At 41.1% G+C, this 12,573-nt stretch overlaps 1 protein-coding gene across 4 annotated transcripts in view; it reads left to right on the top strand.

Moving 5' to 3' along the window:
* C8H1orf141 (chromosome 8 C1orf141 homolog) overlaps positions 1 to 12,339 on the top strand; it is a 127,284-nt gene extending 114,945 nt beyond the window's left edge. For all 4 annotated transcript variants that reach the window (XM_045027693.1, XM_045027692.1, XM_045027690.1 and 1 more), the window contains exons 5-10: positions 3,133 to 3,254; positions 4,304 to 4,410; positions 6,561 to 6,711; positions 7,319 to 7,445; positions 8,992 to 9,187; positions 10,916 to 12,339. In XM_045027693.1, coding sequence (XP_044883628.1) covers positions 3,133 to 3,254; positions 4,304 to 4,410; positions 6,561 to 6,711; positions 7,319 to 7,445; positions 8,992 to 9,187; positions 10,916 to 12,070 — 1,858 coding nt within the window. In that variant the 3' untranslated portion in view covers positions 12,071 to 12,339. The remainder of the gene's footprint in view (positions 1 to 3,132; positions 3,255 to 4,303; positions 4,411 to 6,560; positions 6,712 to 7,318; positions 7,446 to 8,991; positions 9,188 to 10,915) is intronic.
* Positions 12,340 to 12,573: the final 234 nt, after the last annotated feature.

The raw sequence follows: 12,573 nt of genomic DNA, 5'->3' as shown, positions 1-12,573 counted from the left end.
GATCAACTAGCTAAGGACACGGACTAACAGCAAACATTTTTTAAGGGCATCAGAAGCAGGAAGATTGCCAACTGGTCAGTGGGGCTACTGGATGATCAAAGTGCTAAAGGAACACTCAAGGAATACAAGGCCATTGCAGAGAAGCTAAATGAATTCTTTGTAGTGGTCTTCACTACAAAGGATATGGAAGAGATTCCCCCACTTGAGCCATTGTTTTTAGATGATAAATCTGAGGAACTGACCCAGATTAAGGTGTCAGTAGAGGAGGTTTTGGAACAAAATGATAAATTTACCAGTAATAAGTCACCAGGAGCGGATGATATTGTTCTGAAGGAACTCAAATATGAAATTGCAGAACTACTAACTGTGGTATGTAACCCATCACTTAAATCAACCACTGAACCACATAACTGGACAGTAGCTAATGTAACATCTATTTTTTTAAAAGGGTCCATGGGTGATCCTGGCAATTACAGGCTTTGGGAAGCCTAATTTCAGCACCAAGCAAAGTGGTTGAAACTATAGTAAAGAACAGAATTATCAGACACACAAATAAAAATGATATGTTTGGGAAGAATCAACACAGCTTTTTGTAAAGGGAAATCATGCCTCACCAATCTATTAGAATTCTTTGTAGGGGTCAACAAGCATGTAGCTAAGGGTGATCTAGTTGATATAGTGTATTTGGACTTTCAGAAAGCCTTTGACAAGGTCCCTCACCAAAGGCTCTTAAGCAAACTCAGTAGTCATGAGGTAAGAGGGAAGGCCCTCTCCTGGATCATAAATGGCTTAAAAGATACAAAAAAAGGGTAGAAAGTCAGTTTCACATGATGGAGAGGTAGATACTGGGGTAAATACTGGGACCTGTGCCATGATAAATATTCATAAATGATCTTGAAAAAGAGGTGAACAGTGAGGTGGCAAAATTTGCAGACAATACAAAATTACTCCTAGTTTAGTCCAAAGCTGACTGCAAAGAGTTACAAATTCTCACTAAACTGGGTGATTGGTTGACAAAATGGCAGATGAAATTCAATATTGATAAATGCAAATTACTGTAATGCACATTGGAAAACATAAACTCAGCTATACATACAGAGCGATGGGGTCTAAATTAGCTGTTAACACTCAAGAAAGATCTTGGAGTCGTCATGGATAGTTCTCTGAAAACATCTGTGCAATGGCAGTCCAAAAAAAAAAAAGCTAACAAAATTAGTAACGATCAGTAAAGGGATAGATAATAAAACAGAAACTATAATGCCGCTATATAAAATGCATGGTACACCCAACTTGAATGCTCTGCATGCATTTCTTGCTGCCTCATCTCAAAAAAAAATGTGCAGAGAAGGGCAACAAAAATGATCAGGGGTATGGAATGGATTCCATACAGGGAGTGATTAAAAAGACTAGGACTGTACAGGTTAGCAAAGAGATGAATAAGAGAGGTTATAATAGACAGGGCCGGCTTTCGGCCAATTCCCCCGAATCGGGCCCCATGCACTAAAGAAGAGCACCTAACTTAGGCGCTTTTTAAATTTTTACTCACCCGGCGGTGCTCCGGGTCTTCAGCGGCACTTTGGCGGCGGGTCTTTCAGTGCCACGGAAGACCCGGAGCGAAGACCCGGAGCACCGCCAGGTGAGTCATCCCTGCCGGGGCCCTGTTTAAATTATTCTAATCAGGCCCTGCACTTCCTAAAGCCGGTCCTGATAAGAGGTCTATAAAAACATCAGTGGTGTGGAGAAAGTGAATAGAGAAGTGTTTTTTATCCCTTCACATAACAAAAGAACTGGGGATGAAATTACTAGGCAGCAGGTTTTAAAACAAACAAAAGGAAGTACTTCACACAACCTGTGGAACTCATTGCCAGGGGATCTTGTGAAGGCCAAAAGTATAACTGGGTTCAAAAAAGAATTAGAGAAATGAATGGAAGATAGGGCCATCAATGGCTATTAGCCAAGATGGTCTGGGATGTAACCCCATGTTTGGATGTCCTTAAATATCCGACTGCCAGAAGCTGGAACTAGACAAGTGAAGGACCACTTGACATTGCTTTGTTCTGTTCATTCCTTCTGAAGCATCTGGCACTGGCCACTGTCAGAGACAGGATTCTGGACTAGATTGACCATTGATCTGACCCAGTATAGCCATTCAGACATTCTTATGTACCTATTCCCTGCTACTTGGCAAAGAGGGATAGCGCAAAATCAGTACTTTGAACACTCTCAAGTTTGGAGGCATTGTACCTCTGAACACTACCCCTGCCACAGAAATATAATATTAAATAAAATAATCTGACCTCCATTCCAGTTTTAAGCACCATTCACAAAGGTTCATTTAATGGAAATTCTCTTCCAGATTCAAGACTTATGGGGCAGCTGCTGCAGTTTGTATAGTGCCTATTACACTAGGCAGGGCCGGCTCCAGGCCCCAGCATGCCAAGCGCGTGCTTGGGGCGGCATGCCGCGGGGGCACTCTGCCAGTCGCCGGGAGGGTGGCAGGCGGCTCTGGTGGACCTCCCCCAGGCGTGACTGCGGAGGGTCCGCTGGTCCCGCAGCTCTGGTGGACCTCCCGCAGGCGTGCCTGCGGATGCTCCACCGGAGCCACGGGACCAGCAGACCCTCCACAGGCATGTCTGCAGGAGGTCCACCGGAGCCACAGGACCGGCGACCGCCAGAGCACCCCCCCGTGGCTTGCCGCCTTGCTTGGGGCGGCGAAATTGCTAGAGCCGCCCCTGACAATAGGGAGCTCAAAAGCAGCAAGACTGTGTTAGACTGCCAGCCACTCCACGGAAGCAATTTCAAAAGTACTAGGGCCTATACTGGGCACCTTCTGTTCCCATTAAATTCAGTCATAGTTCAAGTGCTCAGCATCTTTCAGGATTAACCCTCTTCATAAATACACAAAACACTAAATGATAGGGCCCAACCTAACATTTTGTACGTAGAGCTACCACTAATAAGTGCTAAATTTTGTTATTACCATTATTTCTCATCACTTGGGGGGGCAACCTTTATTTTGCAATATTAGCCAAAGTATTGCTGTATAATTCTGTTACCTTTTCCAACCTGTTTAACTTTTTTTAGTCAGATGTTGATTGTGCATGTCTATAAAATGTACAGCTTTGATCTTAGTCCTAGCAGGCTTAAATCTGTGACCCCAAGACTGGCGGCTAGAAAGAGTCACTCTGGCAAACCAACTGCAAGGCCATTTAGTGCTCCAGATACCTTGCAAGCTAAAGCATGTCATCAGAAAGGTACTTCTTTACGTAACACAGGGTTACTGCTGATTCTGACATACATGGTCTTCAACTTGTTTAGACATTTTTAAAAACATTGTATGCAAAGGATTGGCATTCGATGTCACATTTCAAAAAGCATGACTTTAGCACTATTGCACCGTCTACACTAAACTATGTCTTCGCTGCCAAAAGGTGTGTTTTTACATCGAGAGAGTTAGTTAATTTGATGGAAAAATGCATTTTTCCAGAAAAAGAAAAATGGTTGCAAGAAACAATTTGTTTGGATGCGTTGAGCTTACAGGCCCTTGCATCTACATGTAACATCCATCTAAGATATAAGTGATGACTGTAAATGTGGGAGAAGGTCTTTAGCTCAGATATGGCCGAACCAGTACATTGTGGAAAGGAAACCACAAATGTTGCAGCTGCACTGGTTCAAGTAGTTCTCATAACTCAGGGGTTCTCAAACTGGGGCTCGGGACCCCTCAGGAGGTTGTGGGTTATTACATGGGGGGTTGCGAGCTGTCAGCCTCCATCCCAACCCCGCTTTGCATCCAGCATTTATAATTGTGTTAAATATATTAAAGAGTGTTTTTAATTTATAAGGGGGGTCGCACTCAGAGGCTTGCTGTTTGAAAGGGGCCACCAATACAAAAGTTTGAGAACCACTGTCCTAACTCATCCAACAATACAGTTCCCTGTGTTAGGAAAAGTCCCAAAAGCCCTTGCTCCTGGAGACAGCGCTGAGCATTATAAGATATGTCCTGCGGAATCTCAGAATGTGCTGGTACAACCACAGATGAAAGGAGTGCTGTATGTGGATGAGTCAGAACGGTTCTGTTTAAAAAATAGTGTTTTCGGGTAAACCTGCTACATCATTGCAAAGGACAAGCAAGGGAGCAAAACATTACATGCAATCACTGTCTCTTCAGCAGTTTCCTTGCTTGATGTGGCTGCTTATTTTAATGATTAATTCACCTCTAATGTAACCTATTAATTTAAAATACTGCACTATAATAATCTCTTCACATTATTCCTAAATTCATATCTATCCTTTTTTATAGAGAATCTGCGCATGTTAAAAGATTTTATTTCATTAAAACTAAACCAAAAAGTAAAACCTGCTAGCCTTGGACCAAAAGTTCACAGAAGACCAAAGTGGAACACAGAGGTAAATTCCACTCTTATCTTAATCCCAAACTACTAACTAATACTCTCCATTGCTGTCTTAACTCTAGCCAGAGTTACACATGCTTTAAAACCGATACTAATTTCTTCTTGAGATGGTTTACATCATCTTTTGGGTATGGAAGAAGGAGGTGTCTGAGGAGAAATTCCTTTTCTGGTTGTAATCTAGATATCCATGAAAATCACTCACCATAGTGAGGGTCAAATTAGAAATGCTAGTTAATTAGTTCTTTTTTTCTGCAAGAAATACAGATCACAATTTTTTTCTAGTGAAACACATAATTTTTTCAAACTACCTCAACATCCGTTGAGCTGTGTCCCCTTTTGCAAAAATTAAAACATTTTATTTTGTATAATTTAACATAACAAACTTGAGGGTATTTAGAATAAATGCTAAAACAAGATTGCTACAAGGTGAGGCAATCTTGCAGAAAGTTCTGAACTTGATGTACATACAATATAAACGTCAACTGTAAACTCAGGGAAGCGATCAGTGCTGAAAAATGCTTTGCTGGAATGGAACCTGACAAAATGAGTGAACATGTGACTATGGGGCTACTTGGCACAGGCATTCCTGGAATAGATGCTTCTCTTGCATGAACGCCACATTAATATAACACAAGCTGCATACAGTAAAGGTAAATATCTTAAGGTGGACCAAACAGCCAAAAAATATGCCAATGGAGCAAACAAAAAGTGAAAAAATCAGTCTTTTTCCTACTGAGCACTAAAACAAAATATTTCTTGTAATAAACAATTAGCTTTTATTATTAATCATGTTGCCGAAGGGCCAACCAAGAATGGTGCTGTCTTGTGCTTGGTGCTTAGTAGAAGGTCCTTCCTCTGAGGTGCTTAGACTCTAAATAGACAAGACAGACAGAGTGGGAGGAAAGGGGCAAAACACACAAGCAGGATGTGAACAATGCGATGGCAATAATCAGGGGCGGCTCCAGGCACCAGCACTCCAAGCGCGTGCCTGGGGCAGCAAGCCACGGGGGGGGGGGGGCGCTCTGCTGGTCGCCGCAAGGGCGGCAGGCAGGTTGCCTTCTGCAGCACACCTGCGGAGGATCCACTGGTCCCGCAGCTTTGGCGGACCTCCCACAGGCTGCCGCCGAATCCGTGGGACCGGGGACCTCCCGCAGGCAAGCCGCCGAAGGCAGCCTGCCTGCCATGCTTGGGGCAGCAAAATACCTAGAGCCGCCCCTGGCAATAATTGTCATATTAATTTCACAGTTTTGGGGGGGTTGGGTTTAGTTAGGAGGGGATGAGCTAAATGGAAAGAAAAGGCAAGGGAAGGGGGTGAGGGACAGGGCAGGGGAGAAGGTAAAAGGGGCAGGTGTGGAACTTTGTTTTTGTTGTTCAACATAATTATAACCCTTTGTGGCTGACTGACATAGCCAGATTTTTTTCCTTCCCCTCTGAGCTATAAGAAGTAGTGCCTGCTTTCACAATGCTGATACACCCAAGGATTTTCCTTCAGGGTAAAGGCCAGATTCCAATTTCAGATGTGTATCAGCATGTAGTTAAAGAATACGTAACATTTTGCCAATAGCTACAACACAGTGATATCTAAGCTGCCACACCTTATCCCTATACTTAAAAGAGGAAATATCAGTTATAATCCTACGGGTATCTACTGGCAAATACTGACTTTTTAACAGCTATTCTTATACTACGCACACAAGCAATATTGTGGATTTTTTTTTCTTTTTCATTTAGGTAGGCAGTGTTTGCTCACATATCTGAGCCTAGCACCTGTCTCTAAATATGAAATCTACAAAATCTGTATAAGCGTTCCACATTTTGTGCATACTTACTTTATATCGGACAGTCAGATTCTGTCATGAGCTTAGTATAAATGGTTATGCAATGATCTGGTATAACAATTCCTGTGTTCTTATTTATAATTCAAGTGACTGGACTCTTTCATTTTACCACAAATGGTACACTTTCTAATCTTTATTTATTCCGTCTCTGATTTTTTGCTTTAAATGCATGATCATTTAAAGTTTCTGACATACTATTTACCATGAAGATAATTTAAAAGTTGTCATAGTAGGGTTATATTTTTAATGGTGGCTCATTACAAATATGATATGATGTTAACATGTACAAATACTTCCTCATATCCAGGTTGAAAATGTTCTGAAGTTGGATGTCCTCTGTCAGCAAGATAGCCAAGCCCATTTACCGTCTACTCTTGACCATACGGACACTTCTCATTGGTGCCCTCCTAAAAGTGCCAGTAGTCAGAATGAAGAGTCATTTCTAACAGCTTTGATGGGTAAGAATCAGTGAAATCCTTATGTAGCTACAGTTGAGGAAAATACATGGAGATTTACCAGTAGCATTGCATTGCCTTAGATTCAAATTAGAAGGAAAGTTTTACTTGGCGAAATTAGCAGTGACAATTGGGTAAAAGGACACATCCTGCCTAAATGGGCTATTAAATGTGCATAATTCTAACTTGTTCAACTTACATTTTTCTTTAATTATTTAATTTATTTTTATGACATCAGTTTAAGAAAAAAAAAAGTGAGTAACTGTAGGAATGTGCAATGTTCCCTAAGATGGGAAATTCTGTGTGACCTGTCACACTTCTGCTACCATCTTGAATTTCTTGTTCTGAGGAAGGAATCCTTGTGGCTGAATGTATTATTGCTGCAGCACCATACTGTCAAAGATGAAGACAACATAAGACACCCTCTCTGCAAAGCTGTAGGCCAGGATCAGGCAGTTTAGCCCACTGATGGGATTTGTTGCAGCTCTCCCATGTGCTTTATAATACCCAACGCCTATACTATTTTCCAACAGCAGCCTGTGAGAAGTAACTTTTATCTCCCTTATTTGCACATATTCATATCACATACGAAAACTCACTGTCTTTTCAGGGGACAAGATAGCGCAATACAGTATTTATGGGGAAGCTGGCAAATTCGTTGCTCAACAGCTAGAGAGAGACAATAAAATCAGAGTCTGTGTAAATGGCCATTTGCCATTAGATGGTCTGAAAGAAAGGTAATTACTGACAGACTGTAAATATTACTGCAAATCTAAGTTGAATTACTTTCTGAATGACCTACTGTGTGGCATCCCAATAGTCAATGACTGGCCTTACTACCCAGTTAGATCTCACAAGACAAGTAAAGTCAGGCTGGGGCAGTAGCTGGAGTGGAGAACTTCAAGGAGTGCCTAGGATGAAGAAGCAGGAAGTGGTACTAGCAATTCAGTGGGTAGCTCTCTTCCCTCTGTATCAATACTGAACCAATGCCCCTGGATGGTGCTAAGGAGCCCTGTGCTGCTTAAAGTGCCATTTTTATTGTAAAGCTTAAAAGACAAGTCATGTTGGTCATTAAAGGTCCCCATGGCACTTTTGCAAGGACAAAGACATTAACCTGGAAGTTCTGGTCAAATTCTAACTCAAGTAATTGCAGTCTGCCTACTTACGTTGCCCCTGCAGTTTCACCTGGTTATGGTATTCTTCACCTCTCCTAAGCTGTTGCATAGTGTTGCTGTGCACTGTCGAGCCATTGTTATACCCCATTCAGACCAGATTGCATGTAAGTGTTGAGCTGATTTTGCTCTGTGTACCAGAGGGGTGGGCAGCCTTTGCTGATTAAAGGGGAAGGCAGAGAAGGAATTAGATTAGGTGAGTCACCTCAGCTGCCCATGTTTAAAGTGAGTTGTCTGCCATACCATTCTCAATGTATCCGAGCTGGGGGTTGTTAGCATGAGGGCTCTGCATCTCATTGCTTGAATCAGCATGGGGACAAATGGTCATGCCAGACCCTGCTGGACCTTAGAGGTAATGGCTGAGCCTATTGCATGACATACAATGTCCCTGAGCCATGGAAGGGGTCAATGGACCCCATTAAGCTGTGCCCCCAGGAGAACTCAGTGGCATCCCATGATAGGACAATTGTGCATTGCGGGTCGCCAATACGAGCAGGTTGAATCAGGAAAGGACATATGTGTATAAGATAGTTCTGTGTTAACAAACAAAGGGCTAGATTTTCAAAAGAGCTCAGCACCTACATTCAGTATCACAATGGGCGCTGCTGGGCACTGAGCTCTTTTGAAACTGCCTGTGCGCATCCACAAAGCCTATTCCTTTCTCCTTTTTGCAGCCTGATATTTGGCAATTCTCATGATGAGCAAAACCTTCAGGAAAAGCTGTCTGCACTGCAGCTGGAGGTATAATTTCCAGCTCAGGTGGATGTAGGTGTGCAAGCTTTGATCAACGCAGTGCACTAGAAACAGCAGTGTAGCCATAGAGGTGCAGATGGGTGGACAGGCTAAGTTCCAAGGGTCTGGGACAGGATTATACTCAGGGCGGCTAGCCCATCCACTGTGGCTACACTGCTGTTTTTAGCATGCCAGTTCAATCAAAACTAGTATGCGCACGTCCACCCGAGGTGGGAATTACACTTCCAGCATGAAGTGTTGTCATATCCTAAGCTGAATGCCCATACCTGCTTTTAAAACATTATTGTCTGAACATGTTTCAGGTAACAAGCAGCTATCTGCATCATCACTTGTTTAACAATGCCTTCTTTATTTTAAGAAATGAAGTTCCCCTGAAAGAAGATGTTTTTAATCTTGAAGAAACAGAAAGGAAGAATAATTTTCACCTGTCTAAATCTGCTTCAGAAGAAAAGAAAAACCTCATCTCCTTGACTATTGAGGATGAAATGGAAAAACCAAATGCCAAAATAATCAATGTGGGCTCTCTGAAAGCAAAATCTCCCAGGCCGGTAGTGGTAATGTCCTGTTTACTGTCCCTGTTGTGTTTGGTAAAGTTTACAACGGGTCTCGTATGCTAGTGCATGCTTCTATTAAAAGAATATTCTATTCTGAAATAAGATCAGACTTCTGAACACTTGAGATTCCTACAATAATAGCTTGCTATTTCATTATCCGTATTTGGAATAGTATGCATACAGAGTAACTTTTAGCAGGGGTGGAATCCTGGCCCCAGTGAAATCAATGGGGATTTTGCCAGGATTCCGCCCTAGATCAGTGGTCCTGAACCAGGGATACATGTACCCCTGAGGATATGTAGAGGTCTTCCAGAGGGTACATCAACTCATCTAGATATTTCCCTAGTTTTACAGCAGGCTGCATAAAAAGCACTAGCAAAGTCAGTACAAACTAAAATGTCATACGACTTGTTTATATTGTTCTATATACTATATGCTGAAATGTAAGTACAAGATTTACATTCCAGTTTATTTTATAATTATATGGTAAAAATGAGAAAGTGAGCCATTTTCAGTAATAGTGTGCTGAGACACTTGTATTTCTATGTTTGATTTTATAAGCAAGTAGTTTTTAAGTGAGGTGAAACTTGGGTTACAGAAGACAAATCAGACTCCAGGAAGGGGTACAATAGTCTGGAAAGGTTGAGAGCCACTGCCCTACATCATACATCTAACACCTTAGCTTCTGGCCAGTGTCCTAGGCTCTCAGTTGAAGGTTGTCTGGAGAGAAGGGAGTGAGTGCAATTTTTAGCCCCTGAAAAAGGGGGTAAATTAGGACTCTTGGAAGGAGCCAACCTGATCCCATTTCCTCTGTTCCTATTTCCAGCACACTTGACATGATCTACTGCCAGTTCCTGCTCAGTTTGCAAACCAGCAGGATTTTTGGGATCTGGTGACATGGAGGAACTGGCTTAGAGCTAGCAACAAACAGAGTGAGAAAGTGGTGCAGGCTGCAGATGGTTGGGAGGTGTGGGCAGCAGCACATTCTGGCACCCAACAATGGGTGAGAGGCTTTTTTGATAAAGGAAAGGGAGTAGGGCACCCGCTTAGCATGCAGATGGGAAAGGAGATGAGGAATTGCTGATGAATACCGATGTGGTACTAGTCCCTCCGTAAAGAGGAGTAAGGACAAATACACACACATTTATAATGCTTAAAGGCTTAAGATTTCATGATTAATTTTAAGACCTAGTAAAATGCAATTTGTGCTCTATGTTGGCAATTGAACACTGTGGTCTGACCAGACTTCTCTAGGGTTGAGAATTTGGGCTAACTTGTATCAAGCATGTCCTGAATGAACTCTAGCCCTGGAGCCTGAATTAACTTGCTGTGTTATTTTCTGTTTCTGGAGTTATTGGCTATTTTTTTTCAGACCTATGTAAAGATTTCAAAAAACTCTGGAGGTATTTCCTTCCACTGGGACCTCTGTGTATCTCTTTTTTGTTTTTTCTACAGTTTTCTGTATGGTACATGGATACTCACGCTCTACCTTGGCTAGAAACAAGTGTCAAAAATGTACGATGAATACAGTTTATTAATATGGCACTGCAATGCATCATGTGGATATCAGCACCGTGTGACTGTTCGTGTGATATCTAGGTGTATTATCTGATCTGATCCTATATACTTCTGCATCTTCAACACATTCTTGGACTTCTTTATGCAAATATCTCAGAAACTATATCAGTAAGAAAGGAGAAAACTAAAGTTCCATTCTTTTTTCTACAGAAAGTGAGTGAAACATACCCCATCATTTATGCTGAAGAAGGATATATGCAAAACTTTATTCTGAAGAAGTGGTTGTATTTACGTGGAGATAAAGTGTCTGATGACTCAGAAAAGGAAAATGGTGACATACAAACAAGTCCAAATTCAGTTTTACAAAACAACTGTGATTATGCCCTTGCCATAGTTGGAAAGGAAGAAAACAGTATGTTTAACGTAGCTGTGAAGGAGAATAAAAAGCTAAAAAGAACATTATCCGGGAAACGGAAAATCAATATTCATATTTTATCTCCAGATGGAAAAAGTAGGAGCTTAAAAGATTCACAGAAGGAAAAAACTTTTGTGCAGAAAATAGTTGGTAGCTTTCATGATGTTAAAGTACCAATCAGTAAGCTTACATCAAAAGACAGGAATGTTTCAACAACAAGGGCTGAATGTAACCCTGATGGCCTTGTTATACTTGGAGTGAACCCAAAAGCTGCAGCACACCAATCTGCTAAAGCGAATGCAGCAACCGTCGCTAAATCTCACGGTTCTTACAGCAAGCCACTATCCACAGTCTCCCAGCTTCATAAAAAAGGCAGGTTAGCTCATTCGTCACAGCTAGATTATATATCCATAACAAAACCTATTAAAATACCTGACTTTCCAAATGTCAATTCACAGTCATTTCACAAAATCTCAATGAAACGTGATCATTTGGAAAACAAAAGGAATATTCTATCTGGGGTTTGTTTTAAGGAAAAACCTCCACCTAGTCAGAACAATGAAGAAATCACTGAAGTATCCAAACCTGCCAGGTGTTCTCAACCAACTTCTTGCAAGGAAGAAACATCAGCTGAGATAAAGCTAAATAATAAGGAATATTACATAGATAGTAGGAAAGGCCAAGAATGGGATAATACTATGGAATTCTGGAGCACTCACAGATCTTCAGCATCACTGAAAAATTCATATGCAGTGCCAGACAACAGCCCTGAGCCTCAGCAAAAAGCAATGCTATCTGAACACCCAGCATCATTACCTGTTAACTTCAATCATCCAATTATTAGTATACCAACCGCACAATGTGATGCCTCAGAATTCAAGATAAAAAAAGTCGAGGCTGAATTTACAGATGGCACTGATACTCTAAAGGACACCAGACGCTACAATTAACTGATGGTATGTCTAACAATGGGCTACCAAAGAGATATTGGATCGGTCAATTTCTGAAATGAGCAATCTAGATGTTATGGTAATTTTTTTCTCAGAACAGCTATTATTCTGTATATGAATGTATGTAAACCATGAGATGTTTGCCATTACAATGAATTATGATATAGCAATTATAAGGGGATGTGTGTCTCTTAAAAATTAATTGATAGGCCTTTATTCAATGGTTTTATTAGGCAAACATAAAAAGCATTAAACTCCTATTTCAAGCACAGAAGTTATTTCTTTTAAATCCTGAATGACTTTGTGTGTGAACATTTTAATGCATTAAGATATTTATCTTTACTTATAAATACATTTAGTGGAATTAGGCTTTTAATATTTAGCAATATTGGATTAGGCTGGAGTTCTCCATAAAATACATTGCGGACAATATGTATAGACTAATGACTACTTTGATTCACTTATTCTCAGCTAATATTAAATCACAGGCACGTAAAAAAAAA

The sequence above is a fragment of the Mauremys mutica genome, chromosome 8 (genome assembly GCF_020497125.1).
Source record: "Mauremys mutica isolate MM-2020 ecotype Southern chromosome 8, ASM2049712v1, whole genome shotgun sequence".
Taxonomy (NCBI): domain Eukaryota; kingdom Metazoa; phylum Chordata; order Testudines; family Geoemydidae; genus Mauremys; species Mauremys mutica.
Note: the sequence above shows the minus strand (reverse complement) of the source record. Positions and strands in the feature narration are given on the sequence as shown.